Source organism: Sander lucioperca, chromosome 2, assembly GCF_008315115.2.
Source record: "Sander lucioperca isolate FBNREF2018 chromosome 2, SLUC_FBN_1.2, whole genome shotgun sequence".
Taxonomy (NCBI): domain Eukaryota; kingdom Metazoa; phylum Chordata; class Actinopteri; order Perciformes; family Percidae; genus Sander; species Sander lucioperca.
The window spans coordinates 22,279,029-22,296,365 of NC_050174.1; the positions used below are offsets into that span (position 1 = coordinate 22,279,029).

General features: G+C 42.1%; 2 protein-coding genes across 2 annotated transcripts in view; both read right to left on the reverse strand.

Annotated features, from left to right (window-relative positions):
• The window catches only part of prr12b (proline rich 12b), a 37,769-nt gene extending 30,385 nt beyond the window's left edge, over nt 1-7,384 (reverse strand). The window contains exon 1 of the mRNA XM_031292587.2: nt 6,885-7,384. Coding sequence (XP_031148447.1) covers nt 6,885-6,967 — 83 coding nt within the window. The 5' untranslated portion in view covers nt 6,968-7,384. The remainder of the gene's footprint in view (nt 1-6,884) is intronic.
• Nucleotides 7,385-7,601: 217 nt separating this feature from the next.
• prrg2 (proline rich Gla (G-carboxyglutamic acid) 2) lies at nt 7,602-12,758 on the reverse strand. Its single transcript, XM_031292580.2, has 7 exons — nt 12,538-12,758; nt 12,349-12,444; nt 11,689-11,861; nt 10,172-10,205; nt 9,631-9,763; nt 8,656-8,799; nt 7,602-7,955 (listed from the first exon to the last, which is right to left on the reverse strand). Exons 2-7 carry the CDS (start codon nt 12,431-12,433, stop codon nt 7,913-7,915), a joined length of 612 nt encoding a protein of 203 aa, XP_031148440.1. The 5' UTR covers nt 12,434-12,444; nt 12,538-12,758; the 3' UTR covers nt 7,602-7,912.
• Nucleotides 12,759-17,337: the final 4,579 nt, after the last annotated feature.

The following is a 17,337-nucleotide window of genomic DNA, read 5'->3' on the forward strand; positions in this document are numbered from 1 at the left end:
AGAAGGAAATTAAACGAAGAACAACTAACTAGCCTACTGCTCCCATGAACAATTTGCCAAATCTTCTCTGCCAATGCCAAACAGTTTATTCTGCCATTGACTCGTTTGGTGTTTGGTGGATTGGATGATTCTGCCTACGGCAGTTGGAGCGTAGGGTCAAAGTGTGGAGAAGACGCGGAGAATGCTATGCTGATTGCTGCACCGATAGAGTAACACCTTTTGGTGGAGGCAGTGTGATGGTGTGGGGCGGCATCTCCCTCACTGGAAAAACAAGGCTTGTCATCATTGGAGGCAATCTCAATGCAGAGAGATATAGAGGTGAGATTCTGCAACTAGTGGCAATCCCATATCGCCACAGTCTGGGACCGAACTCTATCCTCCAAGATGACAACGCTCGCCCCCACAGGGCGGGGTTTATCAGAGACTACCTCCAGAATGTGGGAGTGGAGAGGACGGAATGGCCTGCCAGCAGTCCTGACCTCAACCCCATTGAACACTTGTGGGATCAGCTTGGGCGTGCTGTTCGTGCCAGAGTGACCAACACAACTACGTTGGCTGACTTGCGACGAATGCTGGTTGAAGAATGGGATGCCATCCCACAGCAGTGTGTGACCAGGCTGGTGACCAGCATGAGGAGGAGGTGCCAGGCTGTTGTGACTGTGTATGGTTCTTCCACACGCTACTGAGGCTCCTGTTTGTGAAATGAATACATTGTTAAATTGCCAATATGTCTTGTTTCTTCAAACTTCAATCATCCAATCCACCAAACACTAAACGAGTCAATGGCAGAATAAGCTGTTTGGCATTGGCAGAGAAGATTTGGGAAATTTTTCATGGGTGCAACCCACATACTCAGCGCTGCTGCTCATCCCACAAATGCATGTTCCTTACAAATGGGGCACCATTTGAAAGGGAACTAAACAGGCTTTCCAACGTTATAAGATGTATTGCCAAAAAGCATTGTTACCACAGAGAAATAATCTACCAAACACAAATTTCCTTACTTTTTGTGCTAAGTTTAGTAATTGTTGACTCTATTACTCCAACTCTGAGCGAACTCCAGGCAAACTCTCTGCTCCTCACCACAGGGCTTCAGGCGCTACTAGCAAATCACTCCGCCCAAGTAGCAGAAGTAGCAGAAGTAGCAGTGCTTCGCCTTTCTGAGAATATAGTTCCCAGTTTGTATACGGTTAGAAGATGGCTGTGTCTCATGTGACCTTGATATTTGTACACCCTGTGACTATACAAATCACAACATGTAAATAGGAACATGTTAAAACTTATTCGGAGCAGTAGGCTAGTTGGAACCGGTTACCTCCAGGATCTGTGCTAGGCTTAGCTAGCGCTGGGGACGTCAGACAGAGTTACAACACGCACGGAGATGAGAAGGGTATGTATGGACTTATCTAACTCTGGGGGATACGGTGAATAAGCTAAAGTCCCAATAAGTCGGCGTGTTCCTTTAATCATTCCGTCATCAGCCCGTGTTTGTGTTGGCCTACTATTATCTTTTCCCTTTTCCTCCTGTACCTGTGTAAAGTGTCTGTGGGTTTCATAAAAAATGTGCTTTATTAATGTAAGTTATTACTACGTTGGTTGCTACAACAAACTCCTAATGGTTTGGCTCGTGGAGAGTGACAGTGTTACCCGGTTTATCTCATGATACATCCAAAGTAGGCTAAGTTACTTGAAATGCAACAATGCATCTGTAACGTATTCTCTTATTGTAAATGAATGACTTTCTGTCTGAGCAAAACATTCATCGCAATTATATGACCTCCTGTTAATGCTAACTCAGTAATCTACAGTGGGGTAATACAGCACGGTAAAAAAAAGACCTTTATGACAGCAGGTGTGGTAAAAACACTACCGCTTTAGTCCAAAGTGGCCGCTAGAATCAACACAAACTGAAAGTTACATATAGCCAATTTAAGGCCGGAAATAACGGATGGTGTCAGGGTGGGAAATTTACTTTTTTCCCCAATTTTACCAGACACTTATATTTTTTACCAGCCACTTTTTCCGGAATTCAAATTTATAAAAGAAAGTGCACTAGCATATTTTGAATTGCTTCAATACATTATTTTTTATTATTAATACATATTGTATTAATATAGGCAAATAAAAAGTGATGTGAAAAAAAGCCTGTGAGACCATGGTAAAATTGTGTTTGGTCAGTTTGGTCATATTCTACAGTAATTGTAGACCTACATGTTTAATGAACAAAAAAAATATTGACTCATCTCTCAGTAACATAGCATTAACCAGTCCCGCCAGGATTTCACGTCCTTTTTTTGAGATTGTTGCGGCCCAAAATGCCTGATTTTCCCGGAGCTTTTGTAAAAAATTGCGATAAAAGTTGCGATGTCTTTTGTATTTTTGTTGCAATGAAGTTGCGAGAGACAGTGAAAGTTGCTTTTTTGTATAGTTCTTTAAAAATAAAAAGGAAACTTTTTATTTTTGGGGAGAATAAAATTACTCTGGGCTGAGTTTTCCTAGTAACCTTTCCAAAAAGGGTCAGGATGCTGCAAATGTTGGTATAATAAGAAAATGGCTGGTGGATTTAAGACAAAAAATTTATTGAATTAATCAAATTTGAACATTTCTGTCAGTGGCTTGTTGATCTTAGTTAGTTAATTTCCTAACCTGGCCTGGGACACACATTCATATGGTTTGATAAAGTACTTATTGGACTGTAACTTATCATTGCACTTACAATAATGAGCGTAGCTGTCCACAGTTTAGGTCATCGTGTACATCTCATCTCTGTTTTTTCCCAGATCCACCGTGTGTGTGTGTGTGTGTGTGTGTGTGTGTGTGTGTGTGTGTGTGTGTGTGTGTGTGTGGGTGGGTGTGGGTGTAGGGGTGTGGGTGGGAGTGTGTGGGTATGGGTGGGTGTGGGTGTGTGGTTGTGGGTGTGGGTGGGTGGGGGTGTGTGGGTGTGGGTGGGTGTGTGGGTGTGGGTGGGTGTGTGTGGGTAGGGGTGTGTGTGTGTGTGTGTGTGTGTGTGTGTGTGTGTGTGTGTGTGTGCGTGTGTGTGCGTGTGTGTGTGTGCGTGTGTGTGTGCGTGTGTGTGTGTGTGTGTGTGTGCGTGTGTGTGCGTGTGTGTGTGTGTGGAACTGGGCAGCAGAGAGCCGACAGGATTAAAACAGCAGCAGCTTTCAGCGACTGAAAAATCGTCACAGCGTACATTGATGTTTAATACAAGTTGGCAAGACGGTCTGAAATGTTGTGCATGGTCTTTCGCTGTACGTTTTGTCAATGCGGCACTTGTTCGAAAAGTAGGCTACCTTCTCTTTTTCTTTACTTCACCCTCAACAGTTTGTACATTCAGAGCTAATGAATAATTTTTGTTTTGTCTGTACCTCAGCTCAGCTACATGGTGTCACGGACTAGCGTTGAAAACTAGATATCTGGGTGTGATCTGCCGCGCGCGGGGGGGGGGGGGGCTTGTTTAACTATATTTGTGGGGTCCAAAAATCGGGAGTCCATTATACTTGTGAGGTCCCAACAGCTTTGTGGGGCCAAAATGGTGGACCCCACAATTTAAAGGGCTGTTTGAGGGTTAAGACTTGGTTTTAGGGTTAGGGTTAGAATTAGGTTATGGTTAGGGTGAGGGTAAGGGTTAAGGTTAGGCATTTAGTTGTGATGGTTAAGGTTAGGGTAAGGGGCTAGGGAATGCATTATGTCAATGACGGGTCCCCACAAAGATAGTGCCACAAAAAAAAACACATGACAGATATAGGTCATATAGTCAGGGTTCGAGATAAGTAATGGCCCAGGTATGTCGGGCAAGTTGATTGGCCCGTTCGGGCCAGTGACATTGTTTGTGCCAACAACAGTCATGAGTCAGTTCCTTGTGATTGGTGCCACAGTATAGGTGCTAACGTTAGCTTAGAAATGGAGTCCGCTTACGTCAACAAATGATGGCCGGCTCCTAGCACATAGAGTCCACACAAGCTGTGGACCTTTAGTCGCGGCTGCAGCAACTCAAACCCAGCCAGCACACGACCAGAGCTGCTGTCCGCCGGACTAAACCATTTTGTAAACATTTAGCCATCTAACTATAAATCGGGGAATGCGTGTGTGTGTGTGTGTGTGTGTGTGTGTGTGTGTGTGTGTGTCTTTGAAATATCTCATGAAGCATTCATCCACTCAGAGCATTTCGTTAAGAGGAAACTCAATAAAAAGGCATTTTTGCCTACACTGGATATCAAACAAAAGCCAGACACTATATAGTGTTACGTCGCTCTGAGCTGTAAATTCACCACTTCTAAAAAGAAGACAGAACATAAGGTCATCTCAGAGCTGACGGGCAAAGAGAATAGTCTTCCTCATTCTCACTCATTCTCACCCTGGGTTTCGGTTGTTTAAGTGTTCTGCTAACTTACAGTATAACACTAATAACATTACCGTTACCCCTGCGAATCACATTTTAATTGTGATATTTTGCGAGGAAAAGTCTGAATCTGCAATGTTCTCTGTCAGGTAAATGTAGAACTACAATGTTTTCCTCTGAAGTACAAGTACACAGTAAGTCAGTAGTATACAGCGGGGTTGCATATTAAGTGATTTGGAGTCCTTCTGTAAGTGATTCCAGGTACAATTTGGTTCTGGAGAATGCAGCGATACAGGAGGCCAAGCAGTCGGCCCGTTCTGAACAGGCACGATTTGAACGGACATTGTCAGTGTAGTCTAGTTTATTGTAGTGGGTATACTGTAATAATCCGTGTCTTGAGACTGAGATATCGAAAATCATATAAAAAACAGACAAATGTAATTATTGCTCAAACTAAAAATAAATAAAAAGGGTATGAAAAAATTGCTGCAACTAGGTAGCCCAGCTCTAGGTTACTGTCAGACGTGTAATTTATGCATTTGTGGAGGCATTATCCCATGCCCATGCCTAGAAACTGACTTTATTCATGGACAAACCTACCCTGAACATTTTACTTAAACTTCACTGCTAATTTCCTGTCCGCTCCGATAGCCAACACCTGTCTGCTCTGAGCGCATCCACCGTCAGTCTCTCTCGCTCGGCCACACACTAGGTAGTGCGCTCAGCGAGGTAAGTAGGTTTACGGAAATCCTGGAGCTTTCTTACTGGGCTGCGTGTCACGTATAGGCCTACTACACCACTGGGCACTGCACTAGTACTGAGATACACAGAGAGAGTTGTGTGGAGCTGCTTAATTAGCTTGGTGTCAACTCATTTGGCAATGGCTTGAATGGAACGGGCGTTTATTAATATTAAAAAAAAGTTGCGCACTATAGCTTTAAACCAAAATAGGCCTACACAACATGGATTGATGACAGTCATGGACATTGGGAATTTACAAAGAGTGAGTGAAGGCAGCAGCGTCATGGCCTTGACCCTGAAAGCCTCACTCTGGCCTTTCACCTCAATTAAAACAAGCATTACTGTAGAATAACTGGGAATTATTGGAGTGCAAATCCAACTAAACTGCCTGAACTCATATTTGTAGATGCAGAATAGCTTTTTGTTTGTTGTTTGATGAATCATTACAACGTATATTAAGAAATGAACAACAAACAAACGTGTTTTTTTTTCTCTCTTTTTGGATATCTGCAGTAAATATCCAGTCTAGTTATTACATGTTAAAAGGGCTTTCCATAGCTCACAGCCGACATGGGCATGATTTGGAACGTCACTGAGAGCCAGAAAGAAAGTAGGCTACAGTTAGGAACCCTATTGGTCTGACGGAAGACTGATGTGGTTGTCAAGGCGACCACTAACGTGGAGGGTAGCGAAGCTATAAGAGGAGCTAGGTAACTTTAGCATTACTCTGTAACGCGCTTCATTCCAACACACAAGTTACAACACTGACGTGTCAGGAAGCCCACTTCATCCGTCACTTATTATTATAAATACACCACCCGGCTACAAGGTTGGAGTTTGTAGCGTATATGACAGCGTTTCCTGTCTCTCTTTGTGGATAACTAAGGTTAGCCTTGCTAACGTTTTACTGTAACGTAACACGGAGAAGCCACTTAGATGGGAATGAGGGAGCTGGCTGCAGCCATAGACATACGTATAGACATGTGTATATGCAGCTATATACTGTATGTCTGTGGCTGCATGCTGTCACATTAAGGCTAATGGGACTCCACACGTAGCCTGGCTGGCTGACAGCTAACGTTAGCCTACCTGGTGTTTAGGCGTTTCATTCGGTGACAGTCGGGCACGTTTGTCAGTCACGTGACATATTGTAAAGTGGTGTTTACTAATAAGGAGAATGTCATCCTAGATGTTGGAGCGGAAAGTTCCCTCGTAGCTTCAGCCATATTTGACACATTTTATGAATAGATTCATGCATCTGCTTTTACCACATAACTCTTTAGTTTGACCACATTTGATTGAAGGTTTTCATATGAAATGACTCTGTTATTTGGCACATGATTTCATTTGCACATGTAGTTTTTCTATTGTATGGAAGACTGGACGCAGGGCTAATAGCAGCCAACAGCTGACTGTACGTTAGCATCAAGCTGCGGCTTTTCCTGTCATGCATTTCAGTCCAAATGTAGACAAAGCTGCAGCGGAGACAATGCAGTGCTGGAACCTAGATGTGATCTTTCTTTCTTTTTTTTATAAGAAACCGATCGGCTTCCAGCGACCCATCCCCCTCCGATTCTCCCCTCTCCTCTGTCTCAGTTTCACTATGAACCTTCCATCGCATTCCATGCATTTTGGAGACAGCCCGTCCCCCCCACTCCCCCCCCCCCAGATGACACTCCGCTGTCTGTACCTGAGCCTGGCTGTTGGCCGTGCAGCAGCAGCAGCATGCAGCAGAGCATTGTTCCGCACACTGATGCGCCCACAGAGCACACACGGTGCCCGGGCTCAGGCTAGCCAAGCTTACCTTGCCTTGGCCGATCTGTCGTAACTCCATCCCGTCCCAGCCCCGAGATCTCCGAAGCCTGCAGCGGTATAATTCCTCTCCATGGAAGAAAGGACTGGGTGAAGATGGACAGATAGTGAGGGGGAGGGGAGGGAGGAATGTCTTCCCTCCTCTGTGCTCGCTTCTGTTTATTTCTCCGCTTGACGAGTCTGTAGAATGGGAGGAATGGATGGAGGAGAAGGAGCGATTGGGGGGGGGGGGGCACGCACAGGCACAGTCTCCTCCCTCCACTCCTCTGCCCATATATCTCCCTGTCTATTGTCTCCTGTGTGGCTGATGGGCCGCAGGACAGATGCTCCGCGTTCTTCAGCAGCTTTAAGAAGCGAAGCTAGTTTCACATTGAAGCTGCTGCTCAGCACAGCACCCGCACAGCACGGCACAGCTACTTTCACTCTTTTTGTTCACAAGACGCCATTTTTAAGAGGAATGACTGGGCTGGCGTTCATCCTCTCTCCTTCCCTCCCTCCCTTGCTCACACACACACACACACACACACACAGTTTGCCATGCACAGCAGCGCAGTGTGCAGCTGTATTTCTGCTGCTGTGATACAGTTGCAACATGTGAAGGATGATGAGCTGATTGCCTCCTGACTTCAGTGTCTATGGTGACACATGAAGCCGACTTCTCCACTGCCTTGACAAGTTAGGATGGATTAAAAGACTGGAGGCATGTGTAATTGTTATGTCATTTATTGTATAAAACATGTCTGGGTTTTCTTGAAGAACAAATATTCTCTATGAATGAAATTGTCTTTTGCTGCTGCCTTACAAACACAACAGAGTGTGTACAGAGCAACCTGAGAAATGAACTGTAGAGCATCATGTATGTAGTGGACAGACAATATGCAGATCCTACTGTCAGCGGTGTCCATTCTGAGATTGTGTCATAACTTCACTAATAAATACAGTATATCAAAAACATGCAATGTGCCAAAGTTCACTCAAACCATCCTGCCCATCACCAGAATAAAGAGGCCCTGCAGCCTCTCATTGGTTGTCTGCGGGAACAGCGGCTTCTGATGGCGCGCTCCTGTGGTCAAAGGGAGGAAAAGTCTTTGTGAGTGTTGCGTTACCCAGCAGCCTGCTCCGTGGAGGTCCAACACTGTGTTGTTTCAAAGCTAGAAAGAGACTTCAGCGTACTGTGAACTACTGAGCTGAAACATAACAAAAGGAGTCTAATCTCAATTACACTGTGATCAAATAGAAAATACTGGATGGGCAATGCAAAGCAAGTACAATTTTCAACAAGAAGTTCAGAAAAAATTCATTGGTTATGATTTAGTTTTCTATATAGTAAACTAGTGTAATATTTCATCTCATTAGATTATTATCCTGAATTACCTAGGACCCCACCCATATCTTTGCTATTCATAAGTTAAAATATATGTATATATTGATTCGGTTTTTAAATGAGCTAGCATCATTCCTGATGCTGAATGAAGGTTGTTTGGATGTATGTTGTGTGTGCACGCTGTGTAGATGATGGTGGAGGAATGGAGCGGTAAGCTGTTGAATGTCCAGGTGCTTCTTTGCAATTGAAATGTATTTTGTTGCGTTTGAACCAGTCTCCCATGAAAGGTCTTCCTTTGTTAGAACTGGTTATGAAATGCATTTTTAACATAATGTAGATTCGTTTTTTTTTTTCCCAGATCCACCTGTATACTTGTTTTTGCAGATGTTTGGCTGGCCACAGACAATGGACCTGGATCCATGTGCGGTGCATCACTCACCCTGAATAAGGAGGTGGGGGGGCATCGTGCTGCCCGGAGCGGTTCAGAGCCTCGTTGTAGCTGGGTAGGGCGGGGGCGATGATCCCAGCCAGGGGCACGCTCTCTGGGGCTGGACGCCCGTCTGCTGCCATCATCACCGGAGCTCTGCAGCACACAGCAACACACTCAGAACTCAGACAGACGGGGCAAGCAGGGGCGATGGGTGTGCTCAGTAAATCTGATGCTAAATATGTTTGATTCCCTGCTTTTATAGATGGTGTTACAAGCAGAAACTGTTATAGATCTATGGTTGTTACTGGGTTAGGCTCAATGTTACTGAGTCTAGGTTCATGTCATTATAAAAATGATCCCTGATAATGTTTGTTGTCTTTTTGCTTACAGTCAGGCGTCCTCTCCAGCGAAATGATTGGTTTGCCACACACAGTAAAGAAATTGAATATTGAATGAATTAATTGATGAATGTTTGAATGCACATGTTGAATAGGTGCATAGATGATTACGCTAGAATACAGCACAATAGAAGAACATTTGTTTTTAAGGATTATTTCTGTGACTCCAGTGGAATCAACAAAGTCTCAAATGTAAAATGATTATCTAATGGGAAACAAACTGGGTCTTTCATACATTTTGATGAATTTTCCTCACAAGGGATAACATCAGGTCCTTTTCCTTTGCTGTGAAACGAGTTTTCCTCTGAAGGACATTGAATTTGCTTCTTGTCTGCTGACTTGTCACTTGAGTCTACATTAAGATTAAGACCTCAGGGACTCTGAGCCATTTCCCTGTAAATGTGCCATTTGTTTTCCACAGGACCTTCTTCACTGAGTGTTCTGGTTGGAGGGGGTCACTGAAGCCCTTAAATATACCAAATGTCATGCCCAGCAGCATTAACATGGTGTTGCTGGATGGAAGGCCTGCTTTTATTCCACATCCCTAAGTGTTTCTGTGTAAGTGTGGACATCAGAGTGGACTTACTGGGCTGGCCTGCGTCCACCTTTGTTCTTGGATTTGTAGCAGTAGACTCCCAGCACAGTGACAATAACACCAGTCACCACGACAGCCAGGACCCCCGCCACCAGGCTGGACACATCCACTCCGCGTGTAGACGCTTCAAAGAAAAAATATCATTAACACCAAACCTTTTGACACACCTTCACACAGCACCTGATTATAAAGTACAGCCAAAGCTAAAGGATTTGAGATATTCCAAATGAGCAAAGACACACTCAAAATCACAAATTGTGTTGGAGCATTCCGCTGACATTAAGGAGCACATGTGGGGATTTGGAGACAAAATCTGGGAATGTACCTTTAACCAAGCAGAAATAGTAAAAAAAAAATTTGCATACAGAAATTATAATATTATAATGTTAACTATAATAACCAAATAGGGCTATTTATTGTTACACAGGTATTTTCCATGTGAAAAGACTACATTCTGCTGAATGAACCCAATGCCAAGGCCTGTAGACTACAATAATGGATTTTTATCAATATTCATCTTTCAAAACATTACCTTGATTGTTGGTATAGGTGCTCCAAAATGATTCCTAAAAATAAAAGCAAAAGAAGATTTAATGGAGTAGTGTTATTAAATGAAAAGAAAGTAAACATTAAGCAGCCCTCGCCAGACCTTTCAGAGCCTTAAAGGTGCAATATGTAATACTGACAGCTAGTGTTTAAAATAGTTACTGCAGTACAAATTCAAAATACTGTAGAGAGTCGTCCCCCCCGGCCCCTCCTCCCCAGACTCGAAGTTCACAGAGGTTGCCAGGTTGAGACCTCAGTATCTAACAATGTTGCTAGACTCTTGTCTCACATAGCCAGACATTACTCCACAGCACAGCGGAGTAGCTAACGTTAGATGCTGGTTATGTTGACAGTCATAGAAGCCCGTGTTCACACGGAGCTCTGTACCCGACTGACAGACACACTTTCTCAGCTTAAAATTATTGCAACAACCGCTACAACATCATGACCTTGCCATCCTCTCTACCCGACTGACGACCCACTTTCTCGTCTTAAAATGACTCACCGTTGGTCGGCTACGGCTGCTGAACATGTTGCTGCTGAGCAAGTTAAATTGCAGATTTCCATTATGATGGGAGTCAAACTAGCGGTTTCTGTCATAGGTCTGTCACAATGGTTGTAAACAGCCGTGGCCCGCTTGCCTGGTCCTCCGGTAATGTTAGCTAGCAGTTAGCAGGGTTAGCATGACGGTGTTAGCCAGGACCAGTCGGGATCACTTTACTGGCTGTTTCTCAATTGTTTTTGCGAGTAACCAACTCGGGTACTCTAGCTATATAATTTAATGAGAGTAGGCTACACAAATGTTGAAATGACATGAAATGCCCGTCCGTTGTAGCCGTGATAAATTAGCCTGAAGCTAATGCTTACCTGTTCAGGAGGGAATTAGCCAACTCTGAGTCCTTTTGGGCTCTAAGCTGTCTCCATCTTTCAAATACATCTCCAATATTTACCCGGGTTTTTTTAGCTCGGGTAGAATTTATCTACGTTGATCCTGTTCGTTTGTTTGCTGCTTTCATGGCTGTACTAACGTTTCAGAAATTCCGTCACGGAACGGAAATTTCAAAAGGAGAAAATACTGGCATTAGCATTGTTGTCAGAAAAGACAAAGAAGTATTTCAACTTACCATGTTTCCTTAATATCTGATGATGCGTTGTGGTCATTTTTGGATTTAATACAGTAAATATATTACATATTGCACCTTTAAGAGTCCTTTTTTCAAACGCAAAGCAAAAATGTTTGCTTAATCTTTTGGTAAATAAATCTGGAAGTTATTGTTTAATAAAATGGATACTACAGGTTTTCTCTACTCAAACTGCAGATGCAACACTGCAGTGATAAACTAAAGTGATCTCTAATGATTTCTGGTTCCTTTAAACGAGAACAGCTGTCACACATCATTTCTAACTAATGTTCAGGTGATGTCAGCACCGAGTCAGTGTGTTAGGCTTGATTTAAAGGCTGTGTGAGTGCAGAGCAGAGACAGAGACTAGCAGCAGCATTACCGTCTTGGCGTCGTCCTCGAACACCTCTCTGGCCTCCTCATAGCTGCACTTCTCCTCCAGACACTCCCTCTCCAGGTTGCCAGGCACCACCAACTCAAAGTCCCAGTGGTTGTAGAGCAGCGAGCGGGACAGGAAGGAGCTGGCTGACTGCTCGTCCACTAACACTGGCTCTCCTGCACAAACACGCCACATAGAGTCATGAACTACCCCACTACAGGAATACTACTGTATATGTATTAAAGGATTTCCCACTGGTTTGCATTGTTTGGGCTCTGTACTCCAGCTATGCTCAAAAAAGTTCAAACTGAAACGTGAATGGACACATAAACTCTGACACATTATAATTTTGTTCAATATACAAAAACAAGTGGCTGTAATGTACTGAGACTAATACATGTCTTTTGTGCTATTTTACGTCTGTGTTCAGGTGTTGAACTAACGAGTTCAAACTCAATGTGAACATGTCTGTCATAGATACGTCAGCCAGCCACACATTTATCATCATACTGTATGTCCTGATCAGATCTGGTTAGTGCGAGGCCTGTACTACCAAATGCCAAGGTTGAATTATGAGAAGCGAGTCATATAATGGCAGTTTTTCCTGGGGGAGTGCAGTTGGCCTGGCTGAGCTGAGCTGAGCGGAGCAGAGGTGTGCTTTACCTGGAGCTTGTCTGTGGAGGACGGAGCAGTGGGTCAGCTGCAGCAGGGACAGCATGGGAATCCACACAGCGGACACGGCTGCCATTGAAGCAGAAACTACAACCGAAAATGAGAGAGCCTCTGTGTTAATGAATCCAACACAGCTGGCCAGAGGCCTGAGTATGTAAAGCACGAGCCTCCAACACTCACCTGTTGGCTGCAGTTTGCCCGTCTGTCAAAGCTTTCCAGGAGAAACACCACTTATTCTTTTAGATTCTCAGAAACATGGAGGCCCAAACATTACTCAAACAGACTTAACTTCCTTATGCTGCATTTTGTGTTGAAACCGTCAGGCCACTAAGGGTTGTGCTGTCTTCTCAGAGAAACGTCACATCACAAACCTGTTGGACAGCATACCAGCTGGAGGTAGGATCCTCCCCAAACTGTATGTCTGCCTCCCTGTCTCACTGTCTGCTCACTTGTTTAGTCCACCATTTGACAGAGAAACTTGAGTTGATTAGGTCCACATTACTAAAACGAAAGCAGTGTAATACAACTCTTTGTGCTCAGATTGTTTTCAAGAGGTGTTGACTCATTTTGGAGCCTGCGGCTTGTGATGTATAAAAGCATAGAATGATTATGCTATTCAGAGGATTTGTGGTGAATGAAATCTAAATGAAAAAGAAAATGTGAAATGGATATACATGTGATACCATCTTCCTTGCCCATGTAACTAATGTGTTCATGTGTTCAACTTAAAGACATATGTCTGCTGATGCAAAACTTGTGATAAAAAACAAAGCTGGTTTACCAACCAGACTCCCAGAGTCCCCATGTTCACTGCCTCACAATGCTTTTTAGGGTTGGGTACCGAAACCCGGTTCCACTATGGAACCGGTTCCTACGCAACCGGTAGGAATCCGACCGGATTAGAATGCAAATTTCGGTTCCTCATTTCGGTTCCACTTAATGTGTCGACTGAAATATTTTCCCTCTGTCGCTCCGAAACGGACGTAAAAATATCACACTCCCTCTGTAGTCTACCGTAAATGTAGGCTACTTTTAAAATGCCATATTTTCCCTCTGGGCTCACCAAAACGGACGTAAAAGCATATTAACCATTCACTGCACGTGATCGCTAGTAAACATATTACATCTTTGATGTCATTTTTCAGTTTTTCAAGAATCGGTTTAGGAATCGTAATCGTTTTAAAAGTACCGGTTCGGCATCGGAATTGTAAAAATCCAAACGATACCCAACCCTAATGCTTTTTAGCACTTTTTAATCGCACATTCATCAGTTAATTGAATTGTACAGTTTGCACCATTCAACCACTTTTTCTTTTTTAGATTTAGTTTATTTTGAAAATGTAAAAAAAAAAAAAAGAACATGTATTTTTCAGTACGCAAACAAACAAAACACTCAGCAAACATAACCTTCAAAATGACAGTAACTGATTCAAATAAGGATTTCCACATTCAGTAGGAAGAAGTTAAAAAAATCTTTTTTGGTCCTAACCCCATTTTCGATTTTTTTTTTTTTATAATTTAGTAAAATAATAAACTATTTAATATATGACCTATTTAGATGCATATGTACATATATACACACACACTCCTTTGGTTGTGATGCACTGATATTTACCATTTGTTCTTATAAGTTTCTTTTTAAATCCTTATTTGACAGTTGCTGGGTTAGATCAGTTGGTAGAGCGGGCGCACAAACAGTCATGTGAACAAATTAGGACACCCATGCTAAAGTTGACTAAAAAGAGGAATAAAAAAATCATCTTTAGGAAATTGATCTTAATGCCTTAATTAAAAAAATGAGGAAAAATCCAATCCTTAAGGACACCAATTTTCTTTGTGAGTGAATAATGTATCGTAAATAAATAAATGTTCTTCGTTAAAATACAGGGGGCATAAGTAAGTACACCCCTATGTTAAATTCCCATAGAGGCAGACAGATTTTTATTGTTAAAGGCCAGTTATTTCATGGATCCAGGATACTATGCATCCTGATGAAGTTCCCTTGGCCTTTGCAATTAAAATAGCCCCACATCATCACATGCCCTTCACCATACCTAGAGATTGGCATGGTTTTATTTCAGTTAGCCTAATAGCTGGTTTGATTTGCATTGAGAGATGATCTTATGGAAAGTACCCCATGCCAATCTCTAGGTACGGTGAAGGGGATGTGATGATGTGGGGCTATTTTAATTCCAAAGGCCAAGGGAACTTTATCCCTTGATGCATAGTATCCTGGATCCATGAAATAACTGGCCTTTAAAAATAAATACCTGCCTCTATGGGAATTTAGGGGTGTACTGACTTATGCCCCCTGTATTTTAAGGAAGAACATTTATTTATTTATGCTACATTATTCATTCACAAAGAAAATTGGTGTCCTTAAAGACTGGATTTTTCCTAATTTTTTTAATTAAGGCATTAAGATCACTTTCCAAAAGATGATTTTTTTATTCCTCTTTTTAGTCAACTTTAGCATGGGTGTCCTAATTTTTTCACGACTGTATATAGAGGTTTATTCCTTGACGCAGAAGGTCCAGGGTTTGAGTCCGACCTGTGATGGTTTCTTGCTTGTTTTCCTCTCTCTCTCCCCTTTCATATCTCTGTCCTATCAATTAAAGCCAGAAATGCCCAACAAAAATAAATAATCTTAAATACTTAAGGGATGTTTGCTCTCTCTCATTTGGAACAATCCTTGGATACTATCCGATATCTGTCGTTTATGTACTTTGTACATGATTTGTGCAGTTTTTAAGTCAACAAGAACTTTACTTTAACTTCCGTGTTTAGTTTGACGAAGAATGAATTAGTTGGTGCTCTACAAGGGACTGTTCGTTATTTAATTAAGGGGCCACCGGAGGAGTTTTGGTACCTTTAGGATAAAAAGAATTGACCCTCCCCTTGTCAATAATAATTTCTCTATGACCCACCAACATGATATGAAAAGGAGGTATGACCCTCCCTTTGCGTGCAAGTTTGCACTTAGCAAAGAAGTACACATAACATTTGCTTTTTACAGCCATGATATATAGAAGTTAACCTCTGCTTTCTCATCTTACACATCACACTCCTCTGTTATGGTATGGTGGCCATTTCAGTAGATTTATCACTAACATTGTTGTGGAAACACAATAAGCACTGGAAACTAAATGCACACTTCCTGTATTACTGCATTACTTCAAATACTAAGTTACTCCTCTAGTAAACTAGTATTCACATGAAATAAAACGATAAAATATTGAGACCATTCAGCAAAGCATACTGGGAAATAACAATTCCACACTGGTTGCTATGGACTTGTCACTATGCTTCGTCATTGTATATTTTAGCACATAGGTAAAGCTGCCGAAGCTGAACATTATATTCCAAAACACATATGTTTATTTTTAAAGTTTTTAAGTTACATTGTAACAATTTAACAATTTGCCCTTATGAAATCCAATCGCGGCACGGCTGTTTTGGAACGCAATAGACAGACGCTTAAATTCAACTAAAATGTAACGGTGAACAATCAGTGTTGGACCTACAGTCTGTTGAGATGCCTCTCCAAACGCACCATAAAACGTTAAGACACGTTGAGAAAAGAAATCCGTATTTTGCCGTAATCCAATGACACAAAAAAAAATAATCCACAGCAATCAGTAGATCCACAGAAAGGGTCACGGTGTATCCAGCAAGGCCGATACGAGCGTCACATTCACCAGCCAGCTCCAAACAGGTGAACAAGGCCTCTCCACTTCGCCGTTTAAACAAAGTGGAATAAACGTATAAAAGTCCAAATCTACACAAAACCCGCAATCAATTAGTAAGCTGACATTACATGTATATACATGGCATTTAGGAAACCTTTATTGCAAGGTTGGCACGGCAAGATGTCCAGACTAGTGCAACAGTAATTTTCATTTTTTGCATTCTGCTGCTCCCATCGTCAGCCAGGTAATAATAATACTTTTTACTAAAACAGTATATGAAATCTGATGCATTACCTACCACCATTTAGTTGTTTTGTGTTATTTAAGATATTTATAAAATATCTGGTCATGCCAGATGTAATTATTCCACTCATTTTTGAAACAATGCAATTACCCGTTTGAGCCACCAGGGGGCAGTGCTCCTCCTGCCCCCCCAACAAACTCCGCGTATGCGATCAGACCATCTGCTAGGGGGCCGAGACTGAGAGCTACATGGAAAATATCCACCAAACAAGCCACTTTGAAATTTTGCTCTTTTCATGAATAAAAAAGTTGGGTGCATCAAACCAGCTCTTCATCTTTATTAGTTCCTTTTCCACTGTATCCAAGAATTGTTCCAGATTTTCCCCAGAACAGATTAAATTAGTATCATCAGCAAATAAAACGGTTTTCAGTGTTTTTGACACCTCACATACATTATTTATACAACAATGGTCCCAACGCTGACCCCTGGGGGACCCCACAGGTGATTTCCTTTGAATTTGATTTAAAGTTTTGCAGTTCAACATACCGATTCCAGTTATGTAAGTAGCTGGTTAACCAGGAAAGTACAGTCCCCCTAATTCCATATTTTTTTAATTACATTGTTAATAAATTATGGTCTACCATATCAATCAACCATTCTTAAAAGCCAAGAATATCCCCACTGCAAGTTTTATGTTCTATTGCTGTTGATATTTCTTCTACAAATTGAATAAGTGCATGTGAAGTTGCCCTATTTGACCCAAAACCATATTGCTGATCACACAGTATATTACGTTTTTTAATAAAGTTGTGGAGCCTTGTAGAGAATATTATTTCTAGTATTTTCGAAAACAGTGAGATGTGAAACAGGTCTGTAGTTTGACAGTGTATGTTTATCACCATCCTTGTACATCGGTATGACCGCTGCCATTTTCATGTTATTCAGAAAAACTCCAGTTTCCGGACGTCGATTAAATATGTGCGTTAGAGGTTTAACCACACAACCAATAATATTTTTGACCATAAACATGTCAATACCATTCCAGTC

Excerpts from the sequence above, each read along its gene's own strand:
- prrg2 (XM_031292580.2), bottom strand. The coding sequence starts at position 12,433 with ATGGCAGCCGTGTCCGCTGTGTGGATTCCCATGCTGTCCCTGCTGCAG. Across the intron at positions 10,206-11,688 it reads TCGAGGACGACGCCAAGACG|GAATCATTTTGGAGCACCTA; the intron begins GTAATGCTGCTG and ends TTTTATTTTTAG. Across the intron at positions 8,800-9,630 it reads GGTGGACGCAGGCCAGCCCA|AGCTCCGGTGATGATGGCAG; the intron begins GTAAGTCCACTC and ends TGTGTGCTGCAG.